Here is a 13178-nt window from a genome sequence, read left to right on the forward strand (position 1 = left end):
TAGAATTCTGAGAGCTTCTGGGAATGCCCAGGCACCAGATGATCACACAGTGGCTTGCCCACTGGACTGACTTCAATCTGTGTGGAGTTTTGGAAGAAATATAGGAGACTATCTTACCTGAAGGCCTGCCAACCTGTAATGAGGATCTAGTCAGGACTAGCATCTTCAAACATCCCAGCAGGGGCCTGTCTTAGCTTGCTTTCTCTGAACAGTTCAAGACTCTCTCTTGAGGCTCTTTGCTCTTGTCAGTTTCCAGGTTTGTGCCACATCAGTTTGGTAGGCTCTGCAGGTCAAGCCAAACTTCAGTGCCATTGGCTCTGCTACTGTCTTGTAACAATGCTCAAGAGTTTGCTAAAAGCATCTCATCTTGAGCCACCACACCTCACCAAGTCAGAATCTGGACCCCAGAGAGCCTCCTTAGGGGTATGGACTTACCTGCCCGGCATCAGCCTGGGCGGCAGCACTTCTAATAGAGTCCCCTTTCTGACCCAGTTGAAGATGTATGTTCAGTGGTGCAGAAGAGGTCCACCATAAATGGACCAGGCCCATTTTGCGGCGCTCCTTCAACACACTAACCCACCGTTTCCACCACCCCCATTATCATAGTAACCTGCAATTGGACTTCTTGCCTTACCCTGAATTAGAAGATAACTAGAACGGAGAGAAGAAGGGTTACTAATAAGAGGGATTGTTCAGGGCACCAAAATCCTAGCAAACAGCGAGGCACTGGAGCTACGTATAGCAACGTAAACAAGGATCAGCAACCCGCGTTCTAGACTAGTAGCATCTCCTCAAAGAGATTCATTTTGGGAATCCAATGACATTAACCAGAAAAAAAAAACTTGTCAAACAGAATCCAACCTTGCATCCAATTGGGGGTACAGTCCCCAATAAATTGCTTATTTCTCTCTCTTGTTTTAAAGGGATGTGACTAACTCCAATAAAAGAAATGTAATGTGGGAAATACAAAAGAGCACTCCACTGTGATTAAGAGATCAGAAATGCCTACATGAGCAGAATACTTTTTAATAACAAAGCAGATTTTCAGAATATGGAGAGCTTGTCCAATGACCCAAGCTGGATCCATATGTTATCATCAGCATTTTAACACTATAATCTAGAGGATTTTGAAAACAGTACGAATTTATAAAAGTAAGAATTTAAACCATTTTTCATAGCTGCATCAGATTACCCAACCCACTAGGAAGTCGAATGCAAAATGACAACAGGAGGCAATTCTCTCCATTTTCTCTTTCGCTTTAACAGCATGTTCATCTGCGGAGTAGATTTAAATGAAATCTCAGACAGGCATCAAGAAGCTTGCTGACTGAAATCCCAGCTAGGTAAATCTTTATAAACCTTTTTGTTCTTGGCTTCTAATACACTGGGCATACATCAATTTAGCTGACTGGTTACGAACTGTGAATCCTGCATGATGAAATCAGTTTCACTAGTGGAATACCGTTTACACACAGGTTTACTTTGTTCACAATAGCAGGTTTTACATACGATGGTACTACAAATCCTTGGTGTTTGCCCTCAAGCCAGTGCATACCACATACCTCATTCATTCCAGACAGCTACTAGTTCCTAAAGCCACCAGACATTTTTTAAAGTCTTTCCAATTTGTAAGTGGGTACACAATTGTTTGGTCAGTCCTGAACACCACTCTACTTCCACTGAAAGAATTATATGTCGTGGATTAAGGCAGGAACAACAATAGAGGAAAGGAAATACAATTCAGGAGGCCACAGTAGCATAAACTGTCCTATTTAAATGGCACACCATGGAGCACTCAATTTAACACAGATGCTATCAGCGTCCCCACATTATTAGTCACCAGTAAAACCACTAAGAAGTTACAAATAGGTTTAAACAACTGAAACTCTCTCCAAGGAGCAAGTCACTATGCTCATCTGATAACCAGGCTACAAGGACAACAAAACAATTCACTGTTACCTGTATTCAAAGCAGTCTGATTACTGTCCATCCCCCCGTCATTCACTGGCTCAGTGCTGGGCTCTCCTTTTCGGGTCAACATCTTAGAAAAGCCACTTGAAAGTGTAGAAAAAATGCCCTGGCTGAAATAACCCTGTTGCTCACCATCTACTGAGTGCACTGGTTGCAGAAATGACTTTACGCTTCTGTTTCTCCAGTGTGGTGCGGGCTCAGACATAGACCTGCTGAATGGAACTCGGAATGGTGTACTCTCTGCCTGGCTCATCTTTCTTGTTGGGTCTTCCTGGAGATCCTCAGCACCACTACTGTCCACCTTCAAAGGGCAGTCTATAGGATTTAGCTGATTATGTTTCCACTTAAGACTACGAGACAACTCTTTCTTGCTCCCCTTCCAGTGAAACTTGGGATGTGTCTGCCACCTGTATGCACCAAGTGACTTCCCTCGGTCCGAAGTCATTTGTTCCTGTGTCCTCTTATTTTTGACTTGGTAGTACCATTGATAGTCCTTCAAACTAGCTGCAACTTTTGTAGATGCACTCCCTTGCTCCGACAACGATCTTCTAAAGGCTGCAGCAGTGGGATGGTGCTGCTTTTTAAACACGCTCATTTTCCACCACTCAACTTTCAGTTTCTTTAATTTGCACTTCCTTGTGTTTTACCAATTGTACAGCCACACTTCACACTCGTCAGGCGTACTCAGAGGCATTTTACAGCTTGAGATGCTTTCTTCAGCAGCGTGGGTACAAATGACGGCAGTTCTTCCTGATGAGCTGGAATCAATCGAGCATCCTTTAGATTTAGAATATATCACAAGGTCATTTATTACTCCATAGTTCTGCACCTCAGTAGAGTCTTCGGCATATAGTAACCCTCACCCAGCAAACTGCTTGGCTTCTTAAGATGAATTCAGCTCTGTGAAGTCAGTTGTCACTTCCTGGGCTTACACATTTCTGCACTGAACTCTCAGGAAATGACTAAAAAACAGGCTTAAAAACCCACACTGGGTTCTGAGCCAATGGCACTTCACTTTTTCACTTTGTAACAACAGTGGGTTAATCAAAGAATGTGAAATTACCTTAGGTTAAAGCCCACGTTCATGCAGCATGAAGTCTCAGCAAAAACCCATAAATCTAAATTAGCAGTCCATCCTCCTTATAGTCAGGACCTGAAAAGTTGGGTACATCAAGCAATTGCTTAAAGCAACATTTAATGCAGTAGAGCAATTCCTGAATAAGTCTGTTCAGGGCATATTTACCATAGATATCTTGTCAAATAAAGTGTTCCTTTAGAAAGAGGCAAAGACAGATTCATCAGAATTGGGTGCTACAAACCTCAGACCGAGAGGCAAAGTGATGTTATATGGATCGACTGGAGTAAAGGAATGAAAGCTATAATTTAAAGTAGCAATAATGTGAATCTGCGGAAGGGAAATATGCATAGGGGAGGAGAAAAGGAGAGAAAAGATGGGTGGGATTTAGTTAATCATAAACCAAAGTGAAGAAAGGGAAAGTTTTGAGGCAAACTCTTGTGGCAAATGGAACATGCCTTCCCCCTCCCCCCTCTAAAAGGGAGTAGGGTTTTGTTTTTATAAATCTAATTGGAATAAGTGGGTTGGAAAAATATTCCTATCTGCTTAACCAAAGAAAAAAAATTTGTGCTCCCAACATCTTAAGAAACAGCTGACTATTTTAAATTTGTTAAAGAAAATATCTGCTGCTGAACTTTCATGTGCCAAGTTTCAAACCAGGGCAAGTTTTTTTTTTTAAAAACCAGACCACTCATAAACCCCTGAAAATAGGGGGTTTATAATGGAAATATTGACAGACCCTTGACTAATGTTACAACAGTGACAATCAAAAAGATTTTTTTGGTAACATAAAAGGATAATCTGGCTTGGCAGACCAATAAAATTGTCTGATCCACTACAGAATCTCTGCTTTGAGCTAGAGCTCTCATTAACCAGCATACATCCCTCATAACTACAGACAGAAAACTCTGAATTGCTCCAGCTGTCTACCATTCTGAACCAACCATGGAATGGGACCATAAAGATAGCCAACCCACCACCACCAACTCCCTCAAAAAAAAATCTTGTCTTTTTTGGCACCTTGGATAAAGAAAGATATTATTGTAATAAAGATGAAAAACTGATCTCTGTTACTTAGTTAGCAGATACATTCTTTAAACTATGTAATTTTTCATGTTTTTTATTAAAACAATGGCTCTGCTTTTCAAAGAAGTTCTGGTCCTCAAATTATGCACAATGATAGCAGCTGATTTTTCCTTACAGTGGCTGGGTTTATAAGTAATGAAGAAAAGCTGGGGGGAAAAAAAGGCTCTTTGGGTGCAGAATGCAGATCGAAAATGCATCGTGTTGAGTTCTGTGTTTTGTAAGAACAAATTACTCTCTGGAATATATGAGTAAATTCATTAACTATGAAAGAAAACAAGCCAATGGGCAAGAGTATCAGAGACACTGCCTAGGAGATAAGACGCATCCAATACATGCCTACAAACAAGCTCTGGCTAGAGACTTAGGCTCAAACTCTTGGGATTTCTCAGGTCAACTCTCCAAAATCTCAGTACTCCTGATGGTGCCATGGCTGTGAATACTCTCCAAGAGCTGTAAGCACTGCAACTGCTAAAGTGGTAATGAACAGACTACAGCCGTGTTATCCAACACGCCATATGTGGCTATTTGGCTCGTTGAGTGTGGCTACTTGACTATAGTAGCTACTGCTTCAGAAACTGGTTGGACACCATAGGACTAGAGGAAGGAAAAAAGTTGGATTCTGCTGGGGCAGCCAGAAAAGGGAGTTCACAGGCTTCAAAATTGTCCAGATTCGTTTATAAGTAAGGAATATTTTACAAGCCAGTTTACCTGTGGTTGGCCTGCGCCAACTACTTCAGCCTCACAGGGCTAAGGTGCTGTTTATCTGCAGTGTAGATGTTCAGGCTCATGCAGGAGCCCTGGCATTGCAATCTTACAAGATGGAAGGATCTCACAGTCCAAGCTTCAGCCTGCATATCTAACACTGCAATTAAACTACCCCATCTATAAACTACCCCAAGCCAGCTTACAGAGACCAGCCATGGGTGTTTAACTGCAGTATATACATATTCTGACTATCTAAGCACCAGTGTCTGATCACAGTACAGTACTTTCCAAATATTGCTTTTCCCAGATCAAGCTTGTCTTGGGTGGAACATTCACTGTATGCACGAAGTGAAGTGCATCAAACAGAAATAGCTTGCAGGAAGATGGCAGGGAAAGAAAATCAGGGCAGGTATTTGGACATTTTCTCTCATCTGTAACTGCAATTTCTTCAGAAAAATGCACCTGATGAACTAGAGCCTGAACTGCACCAGAGCTCTGCTCAGTGAGGCTGAGAGAAAAGGGCTACATAGAGGCTTGGCAGAATTTCAGTTATTTTCTTATTATTTTGACAGAAAATATCAGTACTTATTTATTAAGAACCTTTTTAGAGTCAAATGTTCATAGCTGTGAAAAATTATGGCGGTCGGACAACAACTAATGATGGGAGGTGGACAGATCCAAAAAGTTAAAGCTAATACACAAATTGTCAAAACATCACCCCTCACAATATACCAAGGAAATATGATTTAAGGATATTAAGTTCTCAAGCAGCATTTTTCTTACTTTGTCTACCTATAAATGCCAGTTATTATTGGTGGAAATATTTTTCTTTGGTTTGGGGGTGGGCACAGTGAAACCAACTGAGAAAACCCTAATCCTTCTGTTCCAAGTCTAGCTATATACCACCTTCACTCTCCTCAATCCACGTGACAGTTCACAGCAGCTTCAGGCTTTCCTAAACTATGCCAGCTTCTGGTAATTTTCAAGGCGACGTGACTGGGACATACATTTTTTATGGCTGTGCATAAGGGACCATGAAATACAATCTCCCCCATGACATCTGGAGTTTTATGTATTTTTACCTTACACTATGAATTTCACAGAGGAGATCAGCATTTCTCAAATTGGGGGTCTTGACCCAACAGAGAGTTGCAGGGGGAGCGCAAGGTTTTTTTTAGGAGGGTCACAGTATTGCCACTGTTAATAATGTACTGCCTTCCAAGCTGGGCAGCCAGGAGCAGGCCACTATTGGTCAGGCACCGAGTTCTGATGGCAGCGCCGCCCCCCAACAGCAACACAGAAGGATGGCAACTTCAGACCATGCTACCCTTATTTCTGTGCTGATGCCTTAAGAGCAGGGCAGCCAGAGGCCCACAACTGGTGACAGAGGGCCTGGGTCTAGAGGCAGCAGCACAAAGTAAGGATGGCAATACTACCATACCATCTTACTTCTGCATGGCTGCTGGCAGTGTCTCTACCTTCAGAGCTGGTCTCCCAGCCAGCACTTTCTAGCTGTCCTGCTCTGAACGCAGTGCAGAAGTAAGGGTAGCAGTACCTCAACCGCCCCTATAGTAACCTTTTGCCCTTCCCTGCCCCAATTCTTTTTTTGGACCAGGACCCCTATAATTACATCATAAAATACCAGATTTAGATTGCTCAAAAGCATAAAATTTATTATTTTAAAAATCCTACAATCATTAAACTAACCAAAACAAACCAGGAATTTGGTAGGGGCCTAACTATAAAAGAGCAAAGAATAGCACAGACACAATTCGTCCCCCTCCTCCACTTTTTAGAGGTCACTTCTTAGAAAAGTGTAATCTACTCAAAAGGAACTTAGAGCCACAAACAACTCATTCTGATCAGTGATTTAAAAAAAAGCATGTGAGGAGAGTCAGAAGAGGAACCAAAAAGTTAAGTATTTACATCGGTGGTTATTCCCAGTATTTTTCTGCTGGGGCTTCCCTTTCTAATGAGCTGGCAGATGGATAGACACATACAGGCAGTCCCCGGGTTACGTACAAGATAGGGACTGTAGGTTTGTTCTTAAGTTGAATTTGTATGTAAGTTGGAACTGGTACATATTGTAGGGGAAACTCTAGCCAAACATTTCTCCAGAGCTCAGTTTTATTCTCCCACACCTCACTTCCCTCAGTCCTTTATTCTCAAGCTGAGGTGTCTGCTGAGAAAAGCCGCTCTGCGTCTCCCTAGTCTGCTGGGGGAAGGGGATGCTAGCTTCGCGTCTCCCTGGTCTGCTGGGGGGAAGCAGCTAGTGCGGGGTTGCCTCACCCCGTTTGTAAGTAGGGATCTGATGTAAGTCGGATCCATGTAACCCGGGGACTGCCTGTACTCGCTTCCACCTATGTCTATTCATGTCTTGTTTGGCACACTTCCCATGTTCTTTGCAGTCCATTTATTCTCTCCTATTCTAAAGTACTTTGGTCCTTTTTCTTCTATAATTTTTTCTCAGGTTTTGTTTCCCAGTTTTGTAGTTCCCTGTCTCTGTTCCCCGTTTACTAGGAAGCTACATGCTGTTTAGAGCGGAAACATCTCTTGGAGGCTCCAAGTGTCCAGGTTAGTAATGCTCTCGCTGTTTAGCTGCTTATCACAGAAACAATGAAAAATGAGGTGTGAACCAACTGGCTGCTGCCTGCACATAAACCCCTATGGCTAGCTTCATTATGAAACATGGGACGGAAGGCAAGTTGCTTTTAAGAAGCATGCTAGCTTCACTTTCAGCCTCAAGAGCACATTAATTATGGCAAGGGAGTAGTAGATACCAGAGTCACAGAATTTTTCTTCATTGTACTCCCAACTTGGGAGACCTCTGCCTTACAGAGTAGGGCTAACCATCTATTGCTTTTCTTTATGTATCACATTACTTGGGACCAAAGGATCCAACGTTGTTTGGAGACAATTATAGCTTCACTTCAACTCAAAACCAGACTCAATAAATACTCACTGAAATCTCTCTGGCAAATTATGGTAATTGTTCCATTTGGGGAAAAAAGGATCATGATTTGCACTGTCCTGCACCATAAATTCATGAGCACTGCAAGGGTGGGGGGGGGGGGGAGGACCACTAAAAGCAGCAATGGCCAGACGTGTAGCAAAGAAAGTAAAAGCAGGAGTGTCAGAATGGAACAGATTCTTCAGACAGAAACAAGCATTGGTTTTACTGTATAGAACTCTACTGGCCAGAGAGAATTTTAGTTGAGTAGCATTAGGAATACTAAAACATTAGGCAAATGTAGACAGTTAAGTCAATTTAGAGACACAAGCAGAAATGCAGACTGAGTAAAAGGCAACCAAAATAAATACGAAGATTAAAAATATGAAATGTAAAGCCTTGTTAACATCTGGGGAAATTACCTTTGAAGATGTTTAAATATACATAATGGTATATGGAAGCTTGGTGTGGTTTATTCTATTTATGCTAGGGATGTTAAATTTTAGGTAGTTGACTAATCGACTAGTCGATTCATTTTGCATTGACTATTCGATTAGTCAATAGGGCACCTCTGCCTTTGAAGTGTAGCAACAGCCCTAAGGTGAAAGCGCCATGGAGCCCGGGGTCAGCTGAGGACTCTCCCTCTGACTCAGGGCTCTGTGCAGTGTTGCCGCTTTGAAATGCCGCAGGGAGCCCAGCATCAGTTTCCTCACAGCATTTAAAAACAGCAGCGCCGCACAGAGTCTGGGGTCAGCGGGAGAGTCCCCCGCTGATCCCGGGCTCCGTGTGGTGCTGCCACTTTAAAACACTGCGTGCAGCCTGGGGACACCCCAACTGGCCTTGGGCTGCATGTGGCGTTTCAAAGTGGCAGCTGCCGCTTTGAATTACCCCCGTCTTCTCCCGTTCGCCCCCTTGCTACCTCTTTCTGGTAGAGGCAGCAAGGGAGGGGGAGCGACTAGTCAACTAGCCTGTTGACTATTCGATAAGCATTTGCTTATCAGGTAGTCGACTAGTTGTTCACATCCCTAATTTATGCAATAAAAAATAGCTAAAACTGTTTGAAAATCATTAGGTGCACTTCTGGTCAATTCTACAAAACCATGCTTGACTAGCATTGTAATAACTTCGGCTAGGGCAAATAACATGCTTTAGTAAAGGTAGAGGTGGGCTTTTGGGTTTTGTTGTTGTCTTAAGTAATCATACTAGCTTATGACATCTTACATAGTCTTTCCCTACAAAATTTTAGCACATTCTATCAGGGCGGGTCGCCCAGAGAATTCAGGGAGCCTGGGGCAAAGCAATTTCGGGGGGGGGGAGGGGCCTATCTGGAACTCCCAGTCTCAGACATTCTTGTGGGGGCCCCTGTGGGGCCCAGGGCCTGGGGCAAATTGCACCCCCCCTGCATTCTATGAATGCTGTTGAAATATAGCTTGAAACTAAGCAGAGTGCAGATGCAAATCATGTTTAGATACAGGGTTTTGAAAGTTGAGTTCAGACATAGGACAAGATCCTACCACATGACCAGCATGGTAAGAGCTGGGAGGGGGGGATGACTCATTAAGCTGGAAAATACTTGTGTCAGCTTTATTCTTAAGAAAAGGGATTTAGTGAGACAACACTGGTTAAAGGCAGGATGAGATGGACAGTAGCTGACAGCTTGCCTAAGGACAGGAATGATCAGTCCTATTCCCTTCCCCCTCTGCTGATGTCCCACCAATGGCTAACTGAAGGACAAGACACAGTTGTCATCTTTCCAATGGAATTTCAAAGTTATATCGATACCTCAGGCTGCTCATTTTACTCCAACTCATCTGGAAGCTGAGTTCCTTTTGAGCAGAATACCATAAACCAATCAACATTTTTATGCCCCACATTTCTTAACAAAGGTGCACTATTTATACACATATGTAGGACAGTTCGCCTTAATTCATGTATAATACAGGATAAAGCAACACACAAAACAAGCTATGGATTCAGCTCTTTAAAAAGTATCGTTAGTGGGTTGTGCCACGAAAATGGGATGTGCTTGGAATGGGATTGCTTCTCATAAAACCATACAGAAAAGAAAGAATCACTAGGCAGGTGGAATGGGGTTGGCTGGAGGGGCATGCTGTGCCCCCCACCCTCTCGGCCATAATTGCTCCAGCCCCAAGCCTCCCACCCTTCAGCTGCCCTTTAAAGGAGGGGGGGGCTGAAGTTCTGCCCCCCTGGAATCCATATGGAAACATTTCAGGCAATGAGGGGAAATTGCACAGTTTACTGAATTCCTCACTCTGGCTAGGGAATAAAGGGGGGCAGGTGAACTGGACCTGCCCCAGCTGGGGGACATGCACCCCTCCCCCAGCTGCAATGGCCAAGGAGAGCTGCTTTTCATGTGCTCCAAGCTGCTGTGGTGACAGAGGATTGGGGATGTCCTTTCTCCTCAGGACAACCTGCATATTCAACTCCTCATCCCCAGCCCCACCCCAGAGCAATGTAATTGAGATAAGGACCCAAGCAACCTCAGGAAAATCTTCTAGTTGTTTATAGTAATTTGGTAGTTACACAAGTTCTTTCAAGCGTAAAAAGAGAAGCCCTGCTCCGAAGAAGTTTCAAGTACATAAAAAAATTGTTACAAGGAAGAGGAAAAAAAAAATGGTTCTCCCTGAGCACAAAAACAATGGGCTTTAATTGCACCAAGGGGGGTTTAGAAAGGTTGAGCATTAGGAAAAACTGAGGCTGGTGAAGAGCTGGAATAATTTGCCTAGGGAAGCTGTGGAGTCTCCGTCATTTGGAACCAAAACGACACTTCATTACAATTAGATCAGAAATGTGCAAACTTTTCCAGTTACACCCTTTCAACCAATAATGGAATCTGTCCATGCCCCCACTCCACTGCTACACAACCAAGGCTTCCTCAGCAGCCCAGCTTGGGGTGGACCTAGGGATAGGGAGCACATGGAGCTAAGGGCGGAGCTGGTCTGAGGTTGGGGAAAAAATGAGGGTAGAGTTGGGCTGGAGGTGGGGCAGGGGGTAGAATGGAGCTGAGGAGGTGGAGCTGAGATTGAGGCACAACTGGCCTGGGGGTGGAGCAGGGATGGAACCGCTAGCGCTTCCTCATCGCCCCACAATGGGAGCTGCTCTGGGCCTGGACCTAGAGGAAAGCTAGGCACTGAGCAGGGTTGGAAACATGGTGCTCCCTCCCCTCCCCTTGTGCAGGCTGACCCAGGGGCCTGCTGAGTGTCCCCTGAATATCCCTCCACATTCCCTGTGGGAAGAAGTCCCACAGTCTGAGGACCCCTTCCTTAGATCAAGTTTGCCTCACCATGATATCTAAGACAAACCTGGAACTGGACTCCTCTGCTGAGTTCCCTACCTACACAGATACACAAAATACAATATTTCAGCAGTCTGGCTTAGAAAGAGAATAAACTGCAAGAGATTTTGGCTATGGTTTCTTCTGTTTTAACCTAATCTACTTTTACAACACTACTTTGCATTGAGTTTACACTCACTGCTCTACCTAGTTGGGACTGTATCACCTTCTATATTTTGTTATAACTCCCAGCTACAAAAAATGAAAGGGGAAAAAACCCTAGATTTTTATTATCCAAATAACTATTATCCGATTTGCATAATTAGTAGCACCGTAATGAGAAGAGCTATGTGCATATTTACGCAAGTCCTGCTAGAACTGTTCATGCCTGAAAAACTGCACATTTCTTAGTTTTTATTTTAAACGATGGTTGTAAAAAAATTTTAATTTCCTGAATAATTTGATAAAATAGTGCCAAATGTGTCACTATTGTTTACTTTCCCTTTAATCCTCTTCCTAAAAAAGATCTAAAGAAGCCATTATACATGTATGTCACATTCATGCTCATATAATTCTTTAAGGATTTCTAAAACGAGTGCTGAAAAATAGAAAAAGCTTTACATTTGTGATCAAAACCCATGAAAAATCGAGTACAGGTGGGACCTCCCTGATCCAGCACCCTGAGGACCTGACCAGTCCTGAAACATGGAATTTGCCGGACCTTCCCTCCGGCTATCAGCCCTCCTCCCAGATGCCAGCCTCAGCTACTGGGCTCTGCTCCTGGCAAGGGCAGTCGGTAATGTAGCCAAGGAAAGGCACAGCCTTCCCAAAACTGCCTACACTCCCGACCGCCTAAGACTGAGCTGCAGCATCCTGACTCTGTCAAGCCACTGGGGAAGGCAGCCCAGCCACCAGGGAGGAATGAGCCACGGCGTAGCAGCCTGGCTTTCCCCGGCCGCCGGGGAGGGATAGGGCCTGCTTTCCCTGGCCGCCAGGGAGGGATAGGGCCTGCTTTCCCCGGCCGCCAGGGAGGGACAGGACTGCTACGTAGCATCCAGGCTTTCCCTGGCCACCAGTGAGTGCCGGGCCGGGGCCGCAGCAAGGCAGTCCTGACCCTCCACATGGCCCAGAAGGATCGGGCTGGCAGTAGTGTGGCCTCCGATGGAAGGGATGGAGCCTCAGGTGGAAGGGGCAGGGCTCGGGCTTGCCTTCCACCCAACTCCCATGGCTCTTGGCCCTGTCTGGCGCTGCACTCCCTGGCCAAGGCTAGGTTCCTGACATGGCCAGCCTGGACTCTTTGGTCCAGCAATATCCATGATCCAGCATCAGAGTGTCCTGGATTTTAGAGCTTCAACCTGTATATTTAAATAAAGCCGGCGGCTTTAAGCCTCCCTTCGTCCTAGTTGTCTTTCCTTCCTGTGGTGGTCACTAGTTTCCGTTCCTCATTCAGTGTTCCCCCATGACCCACCTCAGCTCTACTGTAAACAATGCCTGGAGCACCAGAAGTTTTAAGCTCGAATTGCTTAGTAATAAGCATTACTAGTCAAGTGATTAAAAATATTCATTGCCAAGCAGCTGGAGGAGATCCAGTCCTCGACAATAAAGATTAATTAATTTCTTTTAATACCCTTTCTGTGAAATCTTTCCAGTTCTTGAATGTGTAGGAGCAGAAACACACATGCAAAATTCTAATTCATCTTCAGTATTTGTTGCATTGAGAATAAGGCCGCTGAAGCCTACTGCAACACTGCTTTCAAAATGAACTAAGCCAGTTTTAGATTCAGTAATTCCAAATTCTCAGGAAAAATCCTACTTTAGCTATTCAAAATGTCAGACAAATCACCTCCTCCAATCACAAACAGACGGTGCAAGAAAATAGAGCTTATCAGAGGGATATCTGGAGAGGACCTTCCCTATGAATTCAGAACTGTGCCTTATAACATGTTGTTTTGACAGTCTGTATTCAAATACACGCATATATACTAAACGAAAAATTATTCAGCCAGCCTGCAAGGGAAAAAGCAATCTAGGACCTTTCATATTCCTTCACTTTCAAAGCCAACCCAGACAGTACTAGAGCCGGAACTGTACATAAA

General features: G+C 44.1%; 1 protein-coding gene across 9 annotated transcripts in view; it reads right to left on the reverse strand.

Annotated features, from left to right (window-relative positions):
* Window positions 1–13178, reverse strand: part of RASAL2 (RAS protein activator like 2) — a 248542-nt gene that overhangs the window by 163180 nt on the left and 72184 nt on the right. Inside the window, exon 1 of one of the 9 annotated variants that reach the window (XM_075936870.2) lies at window positions 1960–3010. The exons of 3 other annotated variants lie outside the window; for them this stretch is intronic. In XM_075936870.2, the coding sequence (XP_075792985.1) occupies window positions 1960–2566 (607 nt within the window). In that variant the 5' untranslated portion in view covers window positions 2567–3010. Of the gene's footprint in view, window positions 1–1959; window positions 3011–13178 lie in introns of those variants that run through there. 5 more of the 9 variants (XM_075936868.2, XM_075936869.2, XM_075936871.2 and 2 more) reach the window with 5 other exon arrangements.

The sequence above is a fragment of the Pelodiscus sinensis genome, chromosome 9, assembly GCF_052426305.1.
Source record: "Pelodiscus sinensis isolate ZL-2025 chromosome 9, ASM5242630v1, whole genome shotgun sequence".
Taxonomy (NCBI): Eukaryota; Metazoa; Chordata; order Testudines; family Trionychidae; genus Pelodiscus; species Pelodiscus sinensis.